The sequence below is a fragment of the Peromyscus leucopus genome, chromosome 1, assembly GCF_004664715.2.
Source record: "Peromyscus leucopus breed LL Stock chromosome 1, UCI_PerLeu_2.1, whole genome shotgun sequence".
In the NCBI taxonomy this organism is placed as follows: Eukaryota; Metazoa; Chordata; class Mammalia; order Rodentia; family Cricetidae; genus Peromyscus; species Peromyscus leucopus.
In genome coordinates this window covers 166,482,658-166,504,684 of record NC_051063.1, presented here as the reverse complement: position 1 = coordinate 166,504,684, position 22,027 = coordinate 166,482,658, and the positions used below count along the sequence as shown (strand labels likewise).

At 57.1% G+C, this 22,027-nt stretch overlaps 2 protein-coding genes across 5 annotated transcripts in view; one reads left to right on the top strand and one right to left on the bottom strand.

Moving 5' to 3' along the window:
* Positions 1-17,310, top strand: part of Ap2a1 (adaptor related protein complex 2 subunit alpha 1) — a 25,260-nt gene extending 7,950 nt beyond the window's left edge. Inside the window, exons 2-24 of one of the 3 annotated variants that reach the window (XM_028858844.2) lie at positions 1,969-2,037; positions 2,131-2,273; positions 2,472-2,665; positions 7,192-7,321; positions 7,821-7,922; positions 9,367-9,475; positions 10,517-10,667; positions 11,107-11,275; positions 11,375-11,512; positions 11,803-11,985; positions 12,828-12,925; positions 13,060-13,291; positions 13,368-13,535; positions 13,618-13,781; positions 14,094-14,159; positions 14,408-14,464; positions 14,564-14,646; positions 14,785-14,874; positions 15,976-16,099; positions 16,191-16,307; positions 16,390-16,459; positions 16,588-16,722; positions 16,881-17,310. In XM_028858844.2, the coding sequence (XP_028714677.1) occupies positions 1,969-2,037; positions 2,131-2,273; positions 2,472-2,665; positions 7,192-7,321; positions 7,821-7,922; positions 9,367-9,475; positions 10,517-10,667; positions 11,107-11,275; positions 11,375-11,512; positions 11,803-11,985; positions 12,828-12,925; positions 13,060-13,291; positions 13,368-13,535; positions 13,618-13,781; positions 14,094-14,159; positions 14,408-14,464; positions 14,564-14,646; positions 14,785-14,874; positions 15,976-16,099; positions 16,191-16,307; positions 16,390-16,459; positions 16,588-16,722; positions 16,881-16,958 (2,870 nt within the window). In that variant the 3' untranslated portion in view covers positions 16,959-17,310. Of the gene's footprint in view, positions 1-1,968; positions 2,038-2,130; positions 2,274-2,471; positions 2,666-2,889; positions 2,995-7,191; positions 7,322-7,820; positions 7,923-9,366; positions 9,476-10,516; positions 10,668-11,106; positions 11,276-11,374; positions 11,513-11,802; positions 11,986-12,827; positions 12,926-13,059; positions 13,292-13,367; positions 13,536-13,617; positions 13,782-14,093; positions 14,160-14,407; positions 14,465-14,563; positions 14,647-14,784; positions 14,875-15,975; positions 16,100-16,190; positions 16,308-16,389; positions 16,460-16,587; positions 16,723-16,880 lie in introns of those variants that run through there. The other 2 variants (XM_028858845.2, XM_037200540.1) reach the window with 2 other exon arrangements.
* Fuz (fuzzy planar cell polarity protein) lies at positions 17,095-22,027 on the bottom strand. 2 transcript variants are annotated; one of them, XM_028858848.2, is made up of 11 exons: positions 21,503-22,027; positions 21,163-21,291; positions 20,858-20,942; positions 20,549-20,617; positions 20,265-20,369; positions 19,220-19,417; positions 19,041-19,136; positions 18,799-18,905; positions 18,652-18,716; positions 18,506-18,580; positions 17,095-17,552 (listed from the first exon to the last, which is right to left on the bottom strand). In XM_028858848.2, exons 1-11 carry the CDS (start codon positions 21,595-21,597, stop codon positions 17,344-17,346), a joined length of 1,233 nt encoding a protein of 410 aa, XP_028714681.1. In that variant the 5' UTR covers positions 21,598-22,027; the 3' UTR covers positions 17,095-17,343. The 2 variants fall into 2 exon arrangements, with proteins under 2 accessions (XP_028714681.1, XP_028714680.1); XM_028858847.2 differs by having other exon boundaries at positions 21,170-21,291; positions 21,503-22,024.

Here is a 22,027-nt window from a genome sequence, read left to right as displayed (position 1 = left end):
CCGCACTGGTTTATGCAGTGCTAGGATGGAACCCGGGGTTTGTGTGTGCTAGGCAAGCATTCTACCAGTTGAGATACACTTCCAGCCTTCACTTTTTACTTTCTGAGATAGAGTTTCATTCTGTAGTTCTAGTTAGCCTAGAGCGTATACCTATCCTTCTGCCTCAGCCTCCAGAGTGCCTGGATTATAGGTTGGAGCTTTCACATTCAGCTTTAGCTCTTTTACTTCTCATTTTGAGATAGAGCATCACTAAGTAGCCCAGGCTAGCCTTGAACTCACTCTGGCCCAGGTTGGCCTTGATCTCCCAAGTAGCAAGGATGACATCTCCACCCATGCCTGACTTGTGCTTTCTCTTTTGGAGATGCCATACTTCGGTTTTTAAATTCAAAACAAAACATGTCTGGATGTTTTGCCTGCTTGTGTGTATGCAGCACTTATGTGCCTAGTGCCTTTGGTCTTCAGAAGAGGGCATCAGGACTAAAGTTACAGATGGTTGGGAGCCACCATGTGGGTGCTGGGCATTGAACCCAGGGCCTCTGGAAGAGCAGCCAGTGCTTGTAGAACAGCAAGAACTAGGAGTGTGGCATAGGCCTGTCGTACCAGCACTTGGGAGGCGAAGGCAGGAGGATCCCTAGTACAAAGCTAGCTTTAGCTACATAGCGAGACTCTCAGCATGTAATAATAGGACTGGAGAGATGGCTCAGGGGTTAAGAGCACTTGTTACTTTTCTAGAATATCTGGGTTTGATTCCCAGCACTCGTGTGGCTTATAGCCATATGTAACTCCAGTTCTAGGGGATTTGGTGCCCTCCTCTGGCCTCCATTCATCCGGATATGCCAGTGGTATATTATTGTACATGCAGGCAAAATACTCATAGACATGGAAAATATAGTAATTATAATAATGAGCTTCTTGTACAGAAGGGAATGGAAAGTGTCTCTCTGAGGAAGTTGCAGGAGCTGAGACCAAATGATAGACACAGGCGGTGGCTGGAGGCAGAGGCTAGTGTCCCACAGCCCAGAGTGTAGGGTAGATAGGAAGGAGGCGGAGAGAAGGCTGCCACAGGAGCCTGTGAGGTGCTGACGGTGTCGCAGTGCAGGGGCATGCTCTGGAGGTCCCTGTGTGGAACAGGGTCTGTTCAGAGGAGTTGAGTGTGCAGTGACATCTGGAGTGTGGCCCTGGGGGCTCTGTGGCAGTGAGGGTGGCCAGAAGACAGGCAGCACACAGAGCGGGGTGCATGGGACAGCAGACAGCCCTGGCCTGGTGTCACAAAGGGATCTTTGTGTCTTGGCAGAGGTTTAGGGACAGCATGGACCTAGGGGTTAAGAGGACACGAGGAAGGAGAGTCGTGTGGGAGACAGGTCATCATCAGGTGCTGCTGCTTAGGGAGGGGCAGGAGCCAGTCAGTGTAGCTTATCATGGAGCCGAGTGCTCAGGGACAGGACAGGGGAGATGGAGACCCCTCCAAACCCAACCCCAGCACCCTGTAGTTCATGGCCCACTAGGAAGAGGAGGAAGGAGGGCAGAAAACATACTGGTGGCTGCCTGCAGACAGACCAGCAAGCTCCCAGTGAGGACCCGTGTGCGGTGTGGGCAGTGGGCATTTGGAGCACTCCCAGTGGGGACCCGTGTGAGGTGTGGGCAGTGGGCATTTGGAGCACTCCCAGTGAGGACCCGTGTGAGGTGTGGGCAGTGGGCATTTGGAGCACTCCCAGTGAGGACCCATGTGCGGTGTGGGCAGTGGGCATTTGGAGCACTCCCAGTGAGGACCCGTGTGAGGTGTGGGCAGTGGGCATTTGGAGCACTCTCAGTGAGGACCCGTGTGCGGTGTGGGCAGTGGGCATTTGGAGCACTCCCAGTGGGGACCCGTGTGAGGTGTGGGCAGTGGGCATTTGAGCCCGGGCCCTGCAGGGGAAGTGAGGGCAGGTGGCTGAATATAGCCTCACATGCCTTGTCCTCTCTCCACAGGCAAGAGCAAAGAGGCTGAGATCAAGAGGATCAACAAGGAACTGGCCAACATCCGCTCCAAGTTCAAAGGCAGGCTGGTGGCCCAGAGCCTAGGGGAGGGTGCCGGGCTCAGAGTACTTGCAAGTCTTCCTCATGTGGCTCCTTTTCCCTCCTCTGCCTCAGGGGACAAGGCCTTGGATGGCTACAGTAAGAAGAAGTATGTGTGTAAGCTGCTTTTCATCTTCCTGCTTGGCCATGACATTGACTTTGGACACATGGAGGCTGTGAACCTTCTGAGCTCCAACAAGTACACAGAGAAGCAGATAGTGAGTGCTGGAAGAGACCAGGGTGGGTGGGTGCTGGGCCGAGGGAGGGGGACAGGGTGGGTGCTGGGCCGAGGGAGGGGGCTGGGGTCTGGATCCCTGGGTTTGAGGGAAGGAGGGTTAGGGCCTGCACTGCTGCATGTTAGATTAGTCCAGTGCCTTTAGCCACAGGCTCCCAGCTGTCCCCTCCCTACCCCCCAGGGGTACCTGTTCATCTCAGTCCTGGTGAACTCGAACTCAGAGCTGATCCGGCTCATCAACAACGCCATCAAGAATGACCTGGCCAGCCGCAACCCCACTTTCATGTGCCTGGCCTTGCACTGTATCGCCAACGTGGGCAGCCGTGAGATGGGCGAGGCCTTTGCCGCCGACATTCCCCGAATCCTGGTGGCTGGGTGAGGCACTGGGGACCACCGTTAAAGGGCAGAAACTAAACCAGAGCCAGCTTTGTTTGTGGTACTGCCTAAGTTCTCCTCCCTGGGCCTTAGACCGTGTCCCCAGGCTGCCTGGAAGGGAAGGGCCTGTCCCCACCTGGTGGCCATGTATCTGGTACACACCATTACTGTCTCCTGTGGAAGTGACGGTCTCATCCCTGTCTCATTCAAGAAACAGCATCTCCCCTGTGCCTGCAGCACTGATGGGTGACAATGGTGCCACCACCAGAGGTGGACAGTCTCAGTGGTCACAGCCGAGAAGGTTTTCCCATGGTTGCGGCTTCTGCTGGGTGAGAAGAGGCGGGGTTTTCAGGCTAGCTGGGTCAGCGGTGGCCCTGTGGGACCTGCCTGCTGCAGGAAGCTTCTGGGCTGTTGTTTCCTGAGTAGTCCACGTCGATTTGTGACATGGCTCTGACCCGAGGCAGCAATGGAAGTAACCTGTGTCCCCAGCTGCCAGGGACTGGAGAAGATGAGGCACAGGTGGCCGGGCTGGAGCTCTGCTGGTAGGGTGCTTGCCTGGCCTACCCAAGATCCCCAGCACTGTGCACTGGGTATGGAGGCAAGAGGAACAGAGGTCAAGGTCATCTTCTGACACTTAGGGAGTACAAAGCCAGCCTGGGCTATATGAGAACCTGTTCAAAACTAATTCTTTTTTTTTGGTTGGGGTGGGAGTGTTGAGACAGGGTTTCTCTCTTGCTATCCTGGAACTCGATTTGTAGACAAGACTGGTCTACACAGAGATCCGCCAGCCTCTGCCTCCTGAGTGCTAGGGTTAAAGGCAGGCGCCACCACCGCCCGGCTTGCAGCCAGTGCTCTTAACAGCTGAGCATCTCTCTAGCCCAAAACAGTTTTTTGCCTGTTAGTTTTTTTCCTAGTGAAATACACAGGGTAGTGAGCATGCCAGAGGGTGGGCGAAAAGTAGCTTTACCTTCTTTTTCTTTTCTTTTCTTTCTTTTTTAAGTAATTTATTTATTCTTACTTTATGAGTATTGATTTGTGTTTTGCCTGCATGTATGTCTGTGTGAGAGGGTCAGAGTCCCTGAAATTAGAGTTACAGACGGTTGTGAGCTGCTGCCATGTGGGTGCTAGGAATTGACCCTGGGTCCTCTGGAAGAGCAGCCAGTGTTATTTGAAATCATGTGTAGGTGTGTTTGTCTGTGTGTGGGTGTGTGCACATGAGTGCAGGTGCTCTTGGAGGCCAGAAGCATGGGGTCCTCTGGAGGTGGAGTCACAGGAGGTTGAGAGCCACTGCCATGGCTGCTGGGAACGGAAGCTGCCCTCTGGAAGAGCAGCCAGTGCTCTTAACTGCTGAGCCATCTCTCTGGCTCTGAAAAAGCCTTTAATTAACAAGTCAGGGATTCTCCAGGGCTGACGTGGAATGCACTAGAATGGAGTCAGTAATCATTGGAGGATGTGAGTGCCTTTCACAAAAGGCCCAGCAGGTACCAAGGCTCAGGGTGTAGGTGTGTGGACACCAGGGAGTCTCTGGATGGAGTGTAGTGAGCATGGAAGAGACTCTGGGGAGTCTGCCTTTGCTTCCCACGGAAGTGCAGGTGACTGGTGTGTGTCAGGCAGACGGACAGCAGAAGCAGAGTTACTCGGAGAAAGAGCACTGTGGTTGCTGTGCCAGAGGTGAGATTTCTATTTCCGGCAGCGTAGACAAGTGTGGCTGATCTGGGGGTAGTGGAGCCTGTGGGAAGCAAGAGGATGAACAAGCCTGAGGCCAGCCTGAAACCCTGCCTCAAAAAAAGGGAAGACTTTAGTGGGGACAAAGGAGCAAGAGACTATTGGTTAATGGTGTCCTGAGCTAGCCAGTTCATGAGGCACACACAGGCCAGCAGGAGCAGCCAACCCTGACGAACAGGGCTCAGACAGACTGGGCTTTGAAGGCTTCTGGGATCTGGGGAGCTTTGCAGCCTCTGGGAGTAAAGAAAAGCTTGTCCAGGTAGAAGCTGTGGGGAGCCACACATCAAAGTGTGGGTGACCTAAAAATAAACACCCCTGGGAACTGTGTACAAAATTACCTGTCTCTGGCACAGAGCAACCAAGGCTGGCTTCCAGCCTGTTTTTTTGTTTGTTTGTTTGAGGCAGGGCATCATGTAGCCCAGGCTGGCCGGGAACTGACTCTCTAGCTTCCGCCTCCTTAGTGCTGGGATTGCATGCATGCACCATTGCGCCTGTGTTACCCTGCCTGGGTCACCTTGGAAATGATTAAGCCAGGCAAGGCTGAGCACTCGCTGTCTCGTGTATGAGTGTTTTGCCTATGTGTATGTATGTATGTATCCCACATGTGTGCAGTACTCAAGGAATAGGGAAGAGAAGTAGCTTGAAGGCGGGTCCTGAGGTCTTGAGGTGGCCCAGTGTGCTCTGTTCAGGTAGGGCCAGAGTATGGGCTGACCTACAGTAGGAAAAGGATGAAAGTCCTGTTACGGTTGCAGACCTGTCATCCAGCACTGGGAAACTGAGGCAGGAGGATAGCTGGGCAGTGGCAAATGCCTTTAATCCTAGCACTCAGGAGGTAGAGGCAGGGTGATCTCTGTGAGTTTGAGGCCAGCCTGGTCTACAAAGCAAATTCCAGGACAGCCAGGACTGTTACACAGAGAAACTCTGTTGGGGGGTTGGTGAGAAGGGGGCGTTTCAAGGCCAGCTTGAGCAGCATTATAGTCAGATCCTGTCTCCTAATTGATTAGTTAATAATTTTAACCTCACTGGTCATGGTGGCACACGCCTTTAATCCTAGCACCAAAGAGGCAGAGGCAGGCGGATCTCTGTGAGTTGGAGGCCAGCCTGGTCTATAGAACAAGTTCCAGGACAGCCAGGGCTACACAAAGGAACCCTGTCTTGTAAAAAAAAAAGTTTGCAACAGGCTCTCACTAGGAACCCATTCTGATCGCTGTCTGCTTTTAGTTTGATTTGCTTGTTTTTTGACAAGTCCAGGTTGGCCTTGAACTCACTATGTAGCTGAGTATAGCCTTGAACTGCTGCTCCTCCTGCTACTTAGCCTCTAGAGTACAGAAGTGATAGTGTGCTACACTGTCGAGCAAAATTCAGTGTCTGCTTTGGTTAGTTTTTTGGTTTTTCAAGACAGTGTTTCTCTGTGTAACAGCCCTGGCTGTCCTGGAACACACTAGGTAGACCAGGCTGGCCTCGAACTCACAGAGATCCTCCTGCCTCTGCCTCCCAAGTGCTGGGATTAAAGGTGTGCACCACCACCACCACCACCGCCGCCAGGCAGGTGACACTGTCTTGTTGGCATGGTGGCGTGTGGCAGATTTATGTGAATCTGAGGCTACTCTAATACACATATTGAGTTCTAGGCTAGCCAGGGCTACATGGCGAGAGACTGTCTCAAAATGGGGAAAAGGTCCCGTTTAATTGCCAGCCTGACCTTGAACTCACTCTGTAGTCTAGACTGTCCTTGATTTTACTGTCATCCAGCCTCAGCCTCCTTAGGGCTAGAATGACAGGTATGTGTCTGTCACCAGCCCCAGCTTATCACTCCTTTAAAAATACTTATTCATTTTTATGTGCACGTGTGCTTTTGTGAATGTATGTGCACCAGATATGTGCAGCACACCACAGAAGCCAGCCCATGTCCTCTGGTTCCACTCTCTTCCTCCCCGTCCCCCTGAAGTCTTCTGGGTCTGGACTCAGTCTGTGTCCGTCTTCGCTGCCTGCTGCATCTGCATGTAGTGCAGTTTGCACCCACCCTGAGCGGCACCTTGGTCTGTCTGCTTCTGTCTAGTTTCAAAGTTACTGACCAGGAAACGGACACGACAAGGGAATCCTTCAGTCAAGAGTGGGTACATGGAAGCGGGCTGGGGCTGAGCCCCACTGGCAGAGTGCTCACCTAGTGTACCCAAAGCGCTATTCCATCCACGGTACCGTGAGAACCGTGTGTGGTGGTGTACACCTCTCATCAGTCAGGATGTAGAAACAAGCCCGGGGAGCTGAGATAGAGCTGGACGGGTGCCCTGTGATCCCAGCATTGGGCAGATGGGGCAAAGGAATCAGAACTTGAAGGCCAGCCTTGGCTCTTGAAGCCCTGATTAAAGTTTGAAGTTGTCTGCTTGGAATCCTGGATAGGCAGGGCAGGGCAGGGCTGGGCCTCTCTGGGCCTCTAGGACTCCCAAGGAGAACCGTTTCCTGCCTCTCCTCCTTTGGTTTGTTCTGTCTCTGCCTCAGCAGTTACCGGCGAGGTCTGTGAGCAAAGGTGTGTTCGCCAGTGTGTCTGCCGGTCTCCATAATCTACAGCAGTGCAGGCACACGCAGGCGCTCAGGATGCAGGCGCTCAGGATGCAGGGCAGAGCCAGCCTGCACATCCTGTCTGGTCTGCCAGTTGTTCTGTGGATGATGAGACAGAGTCCGTGGGACAGTCAGGGCAGTGGCCAGATGCTTTGGGGTCACCCTGGCTGCTGGTGTCCTATCCTGGGAAGTCGGGTGCACTGGGTGCAGGTAGCGCTGACTGTCCCGCACTGTCCCCACAGAGACAGCATGGACAGTGTGAAGCAAAGTGCAGCCCTGTGCCTGCTTCGACTCTACAAGGCTTCACCTGACCTGGTGCCCATGGGCGAGTGGACGGCACGTGTAGTTCACTTGCTCAATGACCAACACATGGTGAGGTGCCCAGATGCCCCCAAATGCCTGACCTCTTCCCTGAGGCTAGGAACCCCGTAACATTCCAACCCAGCTCCTATGTCCCCAGTGCCTATGAACTGCCCGATTTTTCTAGAAACTTTGCTACCTCTTTGACATCTCCTTGGCTGCCAGGGACTGTCCCCATCTCTGACCCAGATCCTTTAAAAAAAAAAAACCCTGCGTATTTCTGAGCCTAGAGATCCCCTAGCAAGTCCCATTACCTGCCTGTCTAAGAAAGAAAGACCTGACTCTTGCCCTGCCTAAGACTCCCAGTACCCCAACTGTGCTCCTTGCTACTGATTTACCCCATGCCAGGGCCTTCCCAGGTCCCCAGATGTCATCTGTGAGGTCTCTTTACCCTTCCCCGGGAGCACAATCACCCTTGCATGTATCTTGCCCCCCTACCGGGAATGTCCTTGCCCTTGCCCATCCCCATCCTGGCCACGAGCCTGGGCCTTCATGCCTGAGCTCCTTGCAGGGAGTGGTCACAGCGGCTGTCAGCCTTATCACCTGCCTCTGTAAGAAGAATCCAGATGACTTCAAGACCTGTATCTCACTGGCTGTGTCTCGCCTGAGCCGGGTGAGTATGCTGTCACACTAGTGTGTCTATAACACCTGTCACTCTCCCCCTGCCCTGAATGGCAAGCCAAGCCTCTCGGTGGCTTCATCCATGCTGTGCAGCTGCAGGCAAGTGGCTTCACTTCTCTGAGCTTCTTTTCCTTCATGCTTCAGGGGCTGACACCAATGCTGTGTGTAGCATGGCTGTTGTGGATAAGGAGTTGGGGTGTCACCAAGCACCCCAAAGCCGTCTTCCTGGCCCTTCTTCCCTCCTTGCTTGTTCTGCTCTTTCCTCTCTGCTTGTCCTGTCTTTCGCCTCTCACCGCTGGCGCTGTCCTCAAAGCACCCCGAGCCTCTGTGTGCCTGGCTCTGCATCTGCATCAGCCCTTAAGGAGCCCCTGTCCTGGGAAGGGAGAGAGTGACAGGGTGACTCAGTCACAGACTGCCAGGAAGAGCTGTGGGCATGTCGTGGAGGAGGTCGGCACCGTGGGCACCTAATGGAGAGCCTAGCCCTGTCTGGGAGCCAGGCCAGCTTCTCAGGGGTGCTAACCAAAGGGAAACTCGGGGAAATCAAACTGTTGTCTGGAGGTCAGAAGTGTCTCAGATCCTTGGGCCACAGGAACACCTATACCCACCATTCAGTCTGTCCCAGCCCCGTCATTTCCCACATCTGAAGGTGCCAGGTGCCAGGCCCAGGAGGGAACAAGGATGAGGAGACATGGTCATGCCACTGTCAGAGTGCTGTGGGGGGCTTCCTGGAGAAAGTGTGTGTTTGTTTGTCCCACCCTGGTGTCACCCCTCCTCCCCCAGACAGGGTCTCCGTGTAGCTCTGGCTGGAACTCAACTCTGTAGCCCAGGCTGGCCTTGAACTCACAGAGATCCGCCTGCCTCTGCCTCCCGAGTGCTGGGATCAAAGGTGTGCACCAAAGAAGGCTTTTCAAGGTGGAGAAGGGGGTTACCCTGAGAAGAGACAGTCGTGATCTTTTGATCTTCGACTGTGTCCCTTTCTGGCCTGTGTTGGACCTGGGACCTAGGATCAGACCCAGCTCCAGACTCTTTAGTAGTTTCCTGCGGGGCTCAAGACGCAGGAACCTGGGTAGTGAAGGCTAATGGAGGAGGCAGAGCCCAGGGGACTGCCACACGCAAGGACCTGGCGGAGACTGTTCCACCGTTAGCAGCATTACTTGGAACATTCAGAGCCAGGTGTTGGGGCACAGTGCAGGCCCTCAGGAGCCGAAGCAGGAGGGGCTTGTGTGCGGCCAGCTGGGCTCTCTGGCACTCTGTTCAGAAAGAAGGGAAGGTTCCACCATCCTCAGGCTTAGTTCTCATCCCGTGCTCAGGCCACGCTACCTTCAGGCCTTGGTTTCCCCTTCCGTGGCGCTGGCTCTCTCGGTGCAAGCCTGGTGTGAACATGTCTCTTCAGGGCCCAGGGCCCTCCTCGCGCCCATCACTCCCTCCTCCTGCAGATCGTCTCCTCTGCCTCCACCGACCTCCAGGACTACACCTATTACTTCGTTCCTGCCCCCTGGCTCTCCGTGAAGCTGCTGCGGCTGCTGCAGAGCTACCCACCACCAGGTGAGGCCTGTGGGCCGCCAGCGTGAGTCCACTCCAGAGTCCACTCCAGAGCCAGGCTAGGGCCAGGCTGCATGGGAGGCCGCGTGCGGGAGATGGGGCAGGCGGCCTCTCGCTCTGCTGCCCTGCTCCTCACCTGGGGTGATGCTCCTGTCTTGGGCCCCTTCCTTCTCGCAGCCCTCTCCTGTGGGGAGAGCTAGTTCCCTACTGTGCATGCTTTACCAGGAGAGGGCCGAGCCAGAGCAGGCTGTGGCCCAGGGCTGGTCTGACTGCTGCCTGCTACAGCGTGGGGCACCGCGGGACACTGAGGAGTTTGTTTCTGCTAAACTCACAATCCCTGAGCGGCGGCCGTAAAGGCGCACGCCTTTAATCCCAGCACTTGGGAGGCAGAGGCAGGTTGAACTCTGTGAGTTCAAGGCCAGCCTGGGCTACAGAGAAACCCTGTCTCAAAAATTAAAAAATAAAGTAAAATAAAAAACCTCCAGCCGGGCGGTGGTGGTGCACGCCTTTAATCCCAGCACTCGGGAGGCAGAGCCAGGTGGATCTCTGTGAGTTCGAGGCCAGCCTGGGCTACCGAGTTCCAGGAAAGGCGCAAAGCTACACAGAGAAACCCTGTCTCGGAAAAAAAAAAAAAAAAAAAAACCTCCAAACAAACAACAAACCCCTCATGATCCCTGGTGCCCAGATAGTGTGCAGTGGCCTTCAGGGCTGACAGTTGAGGGGCGGCTCCTTGATCTCTAGGGATAGCTCCTTGGGAATGCTTCAACTCCATGGTGGCTCTGGGGAAGACTCCTGGGCTTTCCATACTTGTGTGAGAAACTTAAGGAGCATCAGTGCAGCAGAGGAGGAAACTGAGGTTCATACGAGGGGAGTGAGTGGGAGCCCAGACCTGGAAATAATGCTCTGCCTCAGAAGGCAGAGGCCCAGCCTGGGACTGCCGGCCTTAAAGGTAGCTGGGCCCTCCATGTAAGGTGAAAGCTGGAAGAGGCTGCAGACCGCAGCGACCACGGGGGGGCGCTCAGCCACTTCCCTTCCCTTTCCCAGAGGACGCGGCTGTGAGAGGGCGGCTAGTGGAGTGTCTCGAGACCGTGCTCAACAAAGCCCAGGAGCCCCCCAAGTCCAAGAAGGTGCAGCACTCCAACGCCAAGAACGCCATCCTCTTTGAGACCATTAGCCTCATCATCCACTATGACAGGTGCTGCAGGCAGGGTGTGGAGAAGCGGGGCCGCTGGCCTGAGGGAGGACAGAGAACAGGACATGCCTGAGGAAGGATGCCTGGCCTCTGACACCTGCGTCTGAGGAAGGAAAGCAGGGCCCCACAGTCGAAGGGAGGAGTTTGGGGCCTGGGATCCTGGCTAGGAAGGGGACAGAGGTGTGAAATACTCCTCTGAGGTAGATGCAGAATTGCTGCATATCTTTGTGGGTTCAATTTTGCATACTGGGGATTGAAATCAAGGCGAGTTTCTGCTGGCTGTATTCCCCACTCCAGTGCATAGGAGCCCAGACGTCTGGGTTCCCGGAAGGGTCAGAACAGGATGTTGGGGTGAGCAGACGTGAGGACCTGGGTCCTCAGGGGCTATGAGATGGATCAGTTCATGTCCCATCTCCGTCTATACTTGACTTGTGCCTGGCAGTGAACCCAACCTCCTGGTCCGCGCTTGTAACCAGCTGGGCCAGTTCCTGCAGCACCGGGAGACGAACCTGCGCTACCTGGCTCTGGAGAGCATGTGCACGCTGGCCAGCTCCGAGTTCTCCCATGAGGCTGTCAAGACGCACATCGAGACCGTCATCAACGCCCTCAAGGTGCAGCCCTCGCCCCACTCAGAGTGGCCAGGTGCTTGGTGGCCTTCAGTGGCTCCAGTGCAGCTTAGAGCCCATCTTGGTCCTGCTCTTCTTCCTCAGACGGAGCGGGATGTCAGTGTGAGGCAGAGGGCAGCCGACCTCCTGTATGCCATGTGTGACCGGAGCAATGCCAAGCAAATTGTATCAGAGATGCTGCGGTACCTAGAGACTGCAGACTACGCCATCCGAGAGGAGATCGTGAGTCTAGGGGCCAGAGCTGGACACCTGCATGTGAGGGAGGATGGCCAGGACCTGGACCACAGAATCTAAGCGGGGAGGGCTGGGGTCTGACCCCTTAGGTTGGGAGGAGTGTGGGGTCTAAGGGAAGAAGAATAAAGTTAGGAATCCCGGGTCTAAGGGATGAGACTGGGGAGGGACCTTGGATGTTAGGATGGGGTCAACAGTGATCACAGATCCAGGAATGGCAGTAGTCACCCTCCTGTGGGAGGCATAATCGTCCACTCACACCTTACCACCTTCTGCCATAGGTGTTGAAGGTGGCCATCCTGGCTGAGAAGTATGCAGTAGACTATAGCTGGTATGTGGACACCATCCTCAACCTCATCCGCATCGCAGGCGACTATGTGAGCGAGGAGGTGTGGTACCGAGTGTTGCAGATTGTCACCAACCGTGACGATGTCCAGGGTTATGCTGCCAAGACAGTGTTTGAGGTTAGCATCCTTCACTCTGACTCCATGGTGGAACTTGGCTGTCAATCAAAAACATCTAAGCAATGATATACCCCACCAGCAGGGTCCAGCATCCTGAGTCACTCAAGGGACCTGCAACCTTGGGGCCTTCCTGGTGTGGAGAGTCCACAGCATGGGTGCCATCCCCATGTTTTGGTTCTTGTCCAGGAGAGCTGGCCACTCTATTCCCTATGCAATGCTCCACAGGTTCCATCATGGCAGGGAAGGCAGGTGTGGCAGCAGCAATGTGTGGCTAGGACTGGGAGTAGTTCAGTTGTATGAGCGCGAGAGTCTGCTTTTCAGTCCTGGCACTCATGCAGAAGCTGTGTGGCTCTGTGTGACTAATCCAGCACTGTGGGGCTTGCCGGCCAGCTAGTCTAGCCAAAATGGAACTCTAGGTTCAGTGAGAGATCATGTGTCAACGTGGAGAAAGATTGAGGAAGACACCTGACATCTTCTGGCCTTCGTAACTTTACATACGGGCATGCACTCCTGTGTGCACACTTGGGCATGCACAGAACGTGGGGTGGAGGCTACTCATGGCTGTCCAGGAAGTAATCAAGGATACCACATTCCCCAGTACCCTCATTTCTCCAGGTAGATCCCCCTCTCCCAGTTCTTAGGACCTTCCAAACATCCCGGCAGCTGGGGCTCCAGCACTGAAATCACAGTATGTGTAGATCCCAGAGTCCCCTGCACAGAGTCCAGCTAGTCACTTGACAACTTCCCCATGCCTCAGTCTCCCCATTTATGACTGTGTGCATTGCAGAGATCAGGGGACTCCTCTCCTTGTCCTCACACCGCTCTCCCTTGCTCCCTCACAGGCCCTCCAGGCCCCAGCCTGTCATGAGAACATGGTGAAGGTCGGTGGCTACATCCTTGGGGAGTTTGGGAACTTGATTGCTGGGGACCCACGCTCCAGGTGAGGGAGCCTCATTCTGGGGGACCTCTTAGGGGGTTGGGAACCCCCCCCCATCGGGCTGAGAAATGGTGGGGCTCCCAGAGAGCCTCTCAGCACGTTCCGGGGCATGTCTGCTGACCTCGCCTCCTCCACAGCCCGCCTGTCCAGTTCTCGCTGCTGCACTCCAAGTTCCACCTGTGCAGCGTGGCCACTCGCGCCCTGCTCTTGTCCACCTACATCAAGTTCATCAACCTCTTCCCCGAGACCAAGGCCACCATCCAGGGCGTTCTGCGTGCCGGGTCCCAGCTGCGCAATGCCGATGTGGAGCTCCAGCAGCGGGCAGTGGAGTACCTCACCCTCAGCTCTGTAGCCAGCACTGATGTTCTGGTCAGAGCCCATGCCCCAGGCTTTGGGACCACCCTCTCGGGTCGTAAGTGCCCCCTGACTCTTCTCCTGCCCACAGGCCACCGTGCTAGAAGAAATGCCTCCATTTCCCGAGCGCGAGTCATCTATCCTGGCCAAGCTGAAGCGCAAGAAGGGCCCTGGGGCAGCCAGTGCCCTGGATGACAGCCGTAGGGATACCAGCAACAATGACATCAATGGGGGTGTGGAGCCCACCCCCAGCACCGTGGTGAGCGCAGTTATGGGCCGGGAGGCCAGGCTGGGTCCTCTGTCCCTGGCCCTATCTCACCTATCCCCTCTCGTGGTTGCAGTCGACGCCCTCCCCCTCCGCGGACCTCCTGGGGCTGCGGGCAGCCCCTCCCCCTGCCGCACCTCCAGTTCCTGTCGGCGGCGGGAACCTCCTGGTGGATGTCTTCTCTGACGGCCCCAATGCACAGCCCAGCCTGGGGCCCACCCCTGAGGAGGCCTTCCTCAGGTACCCCTGTCCTTGTCCTTCCATCTCCCCCGTCCCTAGTCTCTGGCTGCCACTCTGGACTCTGCTGCCCTGGCCACCCCGTGCTGTCCTTTCCCACAGCTGTACCTCAGCCCGCTCTTCCTTCCTTCTGAACCCCCTTGCCTCTCTTGCCCTGGCCCTCTTGCTGCCTCTCTGGGATTGGCTGCCCGCCACACCTGTCTTCTCTGTCTCCTCTGGGATTGGCTGCCCGCCACACCTGTCTTCTCTGTCTCCTCTGGGATTGGCTGCCCGCCACACCTGTCTTCTCTGTCTCCTCTGGGATTGGCTGCCCAGCGAGCTGGAGCCCCCTGCCCCTGAGAGCCCCATGGCTTTGTTGGCTGACCCAGCTCCAGCTGCTGAGTAAGGGGCGGCCTCTGGCTGTGGGGTTGATGGATGTCCCCAGGGTGGGCGTCAGGGGGTTCTGATGACTGACAGGGTTAGAAAACAGTGGAAGTCGGGGTCCTTGGGAGATCCCTCTGCCAGGGTCCCACTCCCATTCCTGAGGGTCTGGGGAAACTTGGCCTGTGGGTCCTGGGGAATCTGCCTTCCTAGAGAGTGTTGCCTCTACCCCCCATCCCCCATGAATCTCACTTTTTCCTCTCCTCCAGCCCAGGCCCCGAGGACATAGGCCCTCCCATCCCAGAAGCAGATGAACTGCTGAATAAGTGAGTTCTGGAGAGGTGGGCAGGGGAGCGGGGACAGCTGGGGAGCATGAAGATGGGTGGTGAGGAGCCCTACCTTCCTGACTCCCACCACTCTGCCAGGTTCGTGTGTAAGAACAGTGGGGTCTTGTTTGAGAACCAGCTGCTGCAGATTGGAGTCAAGTCCGAGTTCCGGCAGAACCTGGGTGTGTCCTGGTGGCCTGGAGGTTGGGGGAGGCGGGTTACTGGAAGGGTGGGTCATGGGCAGCATCTCCTGGCTGGGCTGGTGGCAGGGATGGCATCAGAGGAGCTTGGATGGACCCTCCCCTGCCCACCCGCTGCAGGCCGAATGTATCTCTTCTATGGCAACAAGACTTCGGTGCAGTTCCAGAGCTTCTCGCCCACCGTGGTCCACCCTGGAGACCTCCAGACTCATATCCTCTGCTCTTGGCCCTGACAGTGCCCCAGCCCACCCCTGTAGGCCCCTGGGAAGCAGACATTCAGGTCCATACCTGTTCAGCCCTCACTATGAATTAGGCACATGTTACTTCTAAGACTATGCATAGTAGGTAGGCCTCTCCCCAGGGACAGATGACAGAGACCCAGTGTACGGGATGTCTGACTTCCAGCGCCCCAGCTGCCCCTCCTGGGCACTTGCCTTGGCTGCTGTGGTCTGTATGAGGCTCATGCTCTGGGGCTAGGGCTCCGCCGCTCAGGCTCACCAGGGATGCTGCATGCACTGCTAGCCTTGGAGCACACAGCTGAGCCACGTGCTTCCCAGCGCTCCAGAAAAGTAGCTCTCCCTCCCTCGTTCTGCTCTTGGGCCTTTTGTTGTTTCTGAAACTGCAGTGCAGCCTAGGCTGGCCTCCACTCACTCTACAGATTGGGCTGGCTTTGAGTTCAAGGTGAGCCGTCTGCGTCTGCCTGCCAAGTGCGGTACTAACAGGTGTGCACCAGTAGGCCCAGCTTCCTGGGACGTTCTGGAAGGTGTATGGCAGAGCCGGCCCCCTCCCCCTTATGTGGTCCTCAGTCCCCATGTGTGAGGCCAGAACAACGAGTCCCTCTGCTTCGTCCACCAGCTTTCCAGAGCCCAGGGCAGACTGCTCTGTCTGAAGTGGGGCAGGCCAGGTAGGGTATAGGAACCAGCCAGCCTGGCACATACATGTTCTTGACATGGGGTCAGGCCTGAGCACAGATGGTGACACTAATTACGTCCATCTGGGTGCACGGCCACTGCTCCTCAGACAGACATGTTCTGATGGTGGATGGCTTCAGTGACTCCCAGGACATTTTACATGGACCCAGTTTGTACTTGAGCCTAAGAAGATACTGTGTTGCCCATCATGGTCCATGAGGTGAGTTACCCATTGGAGCCAGGAGTGGAGTCCAGAAGGGGATTCCTAGGTGTCCCAGATGTCCCAGGACAAAGAGTGTGGGCCTTAGATGTAGGGGATCTGTGGTTGGCCCTCAGAACCCAAGACGCCCTCAGCTTGTGCCGCCTCTGTCCCTGGCCTGCTTCCTTGACTCCGGGCCACAGCTGGCCGTGCAGACGAAGCGTGTAGCTGCACAGGTGGACGGTGGTGCGCAGGTGCAGCAGGTGCTCAACATCGAGTGTCTGCGAGACTTCCTGACACCACCGCTGCTGTCCGTGCGCTTCCGGTGAGTGAGAGCCAAGTATGTGCATGGCTGTGGGCAGTGAGGCAGGGGCGTCAGGGATGGGACCTGGCTGAGCTGCTTCTCATCTGTTCAGGTACGGTGGCACCGCCCAGTCCCTCACCCTGAAGCTCCCGGTGACCATCAACAAGTTCTTCCAGCCCACAGAGATGGCCGCCCAGGACTTTTTCCAGCGCTGGAAGCAGCTGAGCCTGTGAGGGGCGGGGCTGAGGGTGGGGCGGGGCTGAGGGGCGGGGCGGGGCCTCCTGGGCCTGACCGTGCTTTCCTCCTCCCAGCCCCCTGCAGGAGGCACAGAAAATCTTCAAAGCCAACCACCCCATGGATGCTGAAGTTACTAAGGCCAAGGTGAGAGAGAGGCTGGGCAGTTACTGGGTGCTGGCCACTGGATGGACCAGTCCTCGCCCATGAGGGTTTGACCTGGGGTAGTCTGGAGGCTTCTCAGCTCTGCCTCTTCAATACCCACCCCTTTCTAGCTTCTGGGGTTTGGCTCTGCTCTTCTGGACAACGTGGACCCCAACCCTGAGAACTTTGTGGGTGCTGGAATCATCCAGACGAAAGCCCTGCAGGTGGGGTGTCTGCTTCGGCTGGAGCCCAATGCCCAGGCCCAGGTGAGTGCGGAGGGAGGGCCTGCCTGGGACCCCACATTTCCTGCACCCAGCCCTCCTCCGTCCTGTGCCTCTCACTGTTCTTCCTTCTTTACCTCCGTACCTCTCTGACCCTGTACCCCTTCCTGGGCTCTCGGCTCATGGCCGCCATCTCCGCACAGATGTACCGCCTGACCCTGCGCACCAGCAAAGAGCCTGTCTCTCGCCACCTGTGTGAGCTGCTGGCCCAGCAGTTCTGAGCCCCGGACTTGCCCTGGGACGTGGCCGGTGCCAGGCAGCCCTGGGATGGAGGCAGCTGTGGAGGAGGGGGCAGCGAGGAGACCCTCCGTGGTGACAGCAAAGACCCAGGGTGGGGGCATGCCTGGGAGCTTCCTCTGGCCTTTTGTACTTTTATTTTTGTTCATCTGCTGCTGTTTACATTCTGGGGGGGTCAAGGGAAGCACCCTCCCTCCCTTGTCCCCCAGAGCACAGAGGGAGAGGGGCTGGAGAAGTTGGTACCTCCTCCCCTCCCCTCCCCCATTGTCACCCTCCCTCCCTCTCCCCATCCGGTCCGTGTATTATTGTGAGCGAATAAACAGAGAAACGCTAATATTACCCGTCTGTTGACACCCCACCCCTAGGTGGTCAGAGGAACGGGGTAAGGGCCTGTAGAGTGTGGGTGGCGAGGCCTCGCAGCCCGTGGGCGGGGCTCTGAGGGGACAGCAGCAGCAGCAGCCGCCGGAGCCCTAGCTGCACCGCCACCAGCCGCCACCCCGCGCCCGGCCCTAGCACCAGGTAGCAAGCTCTGGGCCTCTGGGCCGGGCTGCCAGCCTCCTCTTCTTTCTCTGCAGGGCCTGGGAAAGGACAGGGAGGGCTGGTGAGCAGCACAGCTGTGGCTTGGAAGCCACAGTCCAGTCAGGGCCAGCACCTCCCACACCATCCTCTTCCCACCTAGCCTTGCTGTTTTCCTGTGACTGTGCGTGTGTGAGTGTGCGCGTGCGTGCGTGCGTGCGTGCGTGTGTGTGTGTGTGTGTGTGTGTGTGTGTGAGAGAGAGAGAGAGAGAGAGAGAGAGAGAGAGAGAGAGAGCGCTCAGACATCCCAGCACAGAGTTGACCTAAGTGCTGCTCCCTTCCTGGGGACCCCACCCCACTCTCTCTGGTACAGGCCTCTACTAGTGTGCACACCTGTGAGATCTTCATCCATCCCTGCCTGTGTCTCTTGGGACAACTTCCCGCTGTGGAGTCTGGGATCCTTACACCCCTCAGCTTGAGCAGAGCTCTACCATGTTGGGTGACAGGAAGGACGGATGAGCGCTGCCACTTAGGCTTGCTTGGCATTTGGATCCACATAACTGACCGTCATTGCCTTGGAGGATGGAGCAGTAACCCTTCTTTCTTTTGAGGCACTATAACACAGACTGGCCTCAAAGTCATGGTTCGTCTGCCTTGGCCCACAGTGGAGCTGGAATTCCATGTGTGGGGCAAAATGCCCAGGCCAGAACCAGTCCTTACTGAAAAGCCCTGGCTGGAGAAGGGGTCCAGAATGAAGTACTAAGATTGCCCAGGGCGGCCGGGCGGTGGTGGCGCACGCCTTTAATCCCAGCACTCAGGAGGCAGAGGCAGGCGGATCTCTGTGAGTTCGAGGCCAGCCTGGTCTACAGAGTGAGTTCCAGGAAAAGCGCAAAGCTACACAGAGAAACCCTGTCTCGAAAAACCAAAAAAAAAAAAAAAAAAAAAAAAGACTGCCCAGGGCAATTCAGGCATATGCTGGGTTCTCTGTTTCGGGGTGTTCAGGCCTGCCACTGACCTGCTGGGAAGTGTGTGGTGGCCACCAGCGTGTAGAAGTTTCTAAGGAGGCGCCGACGCTGCTCAGGGGAAGGCTCTGGAGAAAAATGAGCGGCGTGACTAGGTGGCCTCTGGCTCAGGTGCCCCCCACACCGCTTCCCTGTGCACCTTTATCCCGCGAAGGCTCCACCGTGAAGAGGCAGCGTCTCAGTTCCAAGTGCAGCAACAGCAGGCTGGGGAAGGGCACTGTCAGGCCATGGGGCGCTGACGGGGCCCATGGCCCGCCCCACCCTGGGCCCCACCACTGAGCCTCACCCGAGGATGTCGCTGTGCAGCGGGAACCCTTCGGGCAGCACCCTGGGGCCCAGGGGCAGGCAGGCGCGGAGGGGCTCCAGCAGCGGCTGCCACCAGCGTTCCAACAGCTGCAGGGGCATGACCGGCGTGAGGACAGGGCTGGGGCTCGGTGGATGCCTACTGTGGCTCGGTTGGCTAGGGACTGCAGCAGGTGGCGCTCTGAGGGGGTGTCCCGGGCGGTGGGGGGGGACAGTCCGCCTCACCTGCGGGTCCAGCTGGCCGAGAGGCGGGCGCGGCCCGCACAGCAGACACAACTCCAGGCCCCGCAGCAGCGTTAAGGTCAGCAGCCGGTGCGGGACCTGCAGCAGGGCGCAGGGTGGGCTAAGCACGGCGGCCCGCCCGCCCGCCCGCGGGACGCCCCACCCTGTCCCCGCCCACTCACCTTGGGGCTCCCGTGGGGCAGGTACACCGGGTAATCGCGAGCGGCCTGTGGTGGCAGGGACCCGACCAGCCAGGGGAGCAGCACGGCTTCAGGCATGCCCAGGCGCCACCAGCCCTCGGTCGCTGCCACCACTCGGCCCGAGACCAGCAGGCTGGCGAAGGCTGTGCCAGTGGCCTCCGCGAACCCCGAGAGGGTTTCCTGGGGCGGGGGTCAGACTAGGAGTCATAAAGCAGGGAGGGACCTCTCGGCCTGGGCCTGACGTGGAGGAGCAGCCACCGACCAGCGGAGACACTCCAGTATGTTCGGCTGCCATGCTCCCGTCACACCCACTCTGGACAGGAAGGCTTGAACGTGCCCATTCAGTGAGCATTCTCAGCTCACCATGCATCACTTTTTTTCCCTTCAGTAATGGGAATGTAACTCAAGGCCTTGGGCACGCTAGCTAAGCGGCTCTACCGCCAAGCCACACTGAACTTTTGAGTCAGGTGCTTGCTGAGTTGCCCCGCCCGCCAGCCAGCCTTAAACTTTTCATCCTCGTTCTCAGCCTCTAGAGTAGCCAGGATGACAGGCCTGCACTGTAGAGCCAATAATTTTAACAACGGCATCTACAGTTTGAGCTATGGAAGCTCTGATTGGTCAGGCCACACTGCCAAGAGGGACAGAACTTTAAGATAGGGAGACAGGGGTCTGCCCAGATAAGGCAGCGCTCGCTTCAAGGTTGGGACCTGGAAAGTTTTAGGCTGTTTGAGAGCCTCGAGGAAGTTAAAACTGACTTATGGATGTCAGCATAGGTTGGTGAGCACCAGAGGACACAGGCCTCGGGACATCGGGCAGAGAGGCGGGGCTGTCCTGGGGAAGAGGAGGCTGCCCCAGAGAAGGGGAGTGGTCAGGGTGGACTCTGGGGAAGAGAGTTCTTTTAGAAAGAGTTCCAGGTAAAACTCCATTCCAGAATGCTAAGAGGGTGCTCGGGTGATGTCCAGAGGGCGGAGAATGAAGGCTGGGCCAGAGCCATGGGGCACACCGATTTCTGTAGCTGCCCCAATACCTGCATGAGAGAGCCCTCTGGAGGGATGGCAGAGTCCACACACTGGGTCAGGTCCCCGATGAGCTCGGAGCTCCCCAGGAAGCTGTCAATGAGACAGTAGCTGGCCTGTGGAGAAAAAGGGAAAAGCTTGGACGCCAGTGGGCCCAGATCAGTCCAGAGAAAGAACACCAAGTTCCCCAAGAACCTATGGGCTCATGCTGTCCCAGGGCCTAGTGGGAATTATAGTCCCAGACAAACAGGTAAGGCTAAGGGACCCTAACTGCACTCACGTCCCACGGCCTCACCCTCAGCTCTTTCTTCAGGCGCTCTACATTCCGGATGTTGGTCAGCTCCTCAAGTCCCACAATGAGAACCTAGACAAAGAGTGGACACTTGACACAGGAGAATGGACTCTAGTCGAAGAGAAGACAGTACTTGGGTGGTGTGAGAGAGGAGGACCAGGCCTGGAATCCTGTGTATGAGGGAGGAGGGCTGAGGTTTGGATGCCTGGGTGTGAGAGAAAAAAAGAAAAAAATGCAGGGGTTTAGACTGAGGCCAAGGGGCTGAGAGTTGCAGATCTCTTGAGTTTCGGAGAAAAGAGGGCCCAGCCTCACCATGGCCCCGAACACCATGTGGAGCATCCTTTCCAGGCTCAGCTCCGAGGCACCCTCCTCGGACGACACAGCAATGAGTGTGATGCTGTGGGGACGAAATCGGAGAAGCAAGAAGGAGGTCAGGCCTGGGCAATGCCGCCAAGTTCCCTGGCGCCTGTCGGCTGTTTCTGCACTTCAGGCTGCGGGCAGGCTACATCCTGACGCGGGGAGAACCGGGGACCAGAGAGGGTGGGCAGCTACAGTAGATCATCTAAGCCGGGGATCGCTGAACAGGTGTTGTCTCTCGTTCCCTTGACCCCACCCACCAAGGACCTGTCATGGAAGCTCTTCCAAACCACGGTTGTGTCTTCCGTTCTTGCAGAGTCCAGCTGCACGTCCAGATTCTGCCCGAACATGTGGACTCCATTGAGGGAGCCGATGACAGAGAAAGGAAGCTGAGAAGGGTGGGGAAGCATAGTAACTCCGAAGACCTCCCCACTGAGACCCTGCCGCCTCTCCCGTGTTCCCCCAAAGCTCTTCGGGAAGCCAGGCTTAGTAGTAGTCCCCCGTATCAGCAAAAGGCACCCAGGCTCTACTCCCTGCGAGAGGTGCAGCCCCAGCTTCCCGAACCCCTGCTTATTTAGGTGCAGGAGTCCAGTGCCCCACCTGTTGACGGGAGGGGCCGCCGCCGCTGCTCCTGCAGAACAGGGGGACCCCGCTGGAGGCTGCGAGGCACAGCAGATGAACCCCTGGCCCCGCATCCCCCATCTGGAAGCCCGCACCCCGGAGAGTCGCCCTCCTGGGGACTCTCAGTGTAGGTCTGGAAGCACGGGTCGGTCTGCCGTCTGGAGCCGCCAGAGGGCGAGAAGCGAGATGACCAAATTCCCGCCTTCCTCCACTCAGACCCACCAACCGGATTAAATTCTCTTCCGCCGCAGTCGGAAGTCATCCTGACCCTAACAAAGATGGCGACAAGCAGCGCTTGCCAAGCGTTCATTGCTCCGGGACAGCTTCACGTCCTTTGCATAACGAGAGTGAAGATGCTGCTTGAAGGTGGTGAGGGTGCCAAGGTGTAGACTAGCAACCTTCCTGTGCGCTGTAGTAATTTACATGCTAATCTTTTTAAACAGCTGGTTGAAGATGGCGACAGTGCTAATGCATTGCCTGGCAACCGCATTCTGCGTGGCTTTT

Bases quoted from the DNA above. Each gene is read 5' to 3' on its own strand.
- Fuz (XM_028858848.2), bottom strand. From the start codon at position 21,597: ATGCGGGGCCAGGGGTTCATCTGCTGTGCCTCGCAGCCTCCAGCGGGG. The intron at 21,292-21,502 runs GTGGGGCACTGG...CACCCTTCTCAG, and splicing joins GCGGCCCCTCCCGTCAACAG to CTTCCTTTCTCTGTCATCGG. The intron at 19,418-20,264 runs GTATTGGGGCAG...CCCCCGCCCCAG, and splicing joins CAGAGGGCTCTCTCATGCAG to GAAACCCTCTCGGGGTTCGC.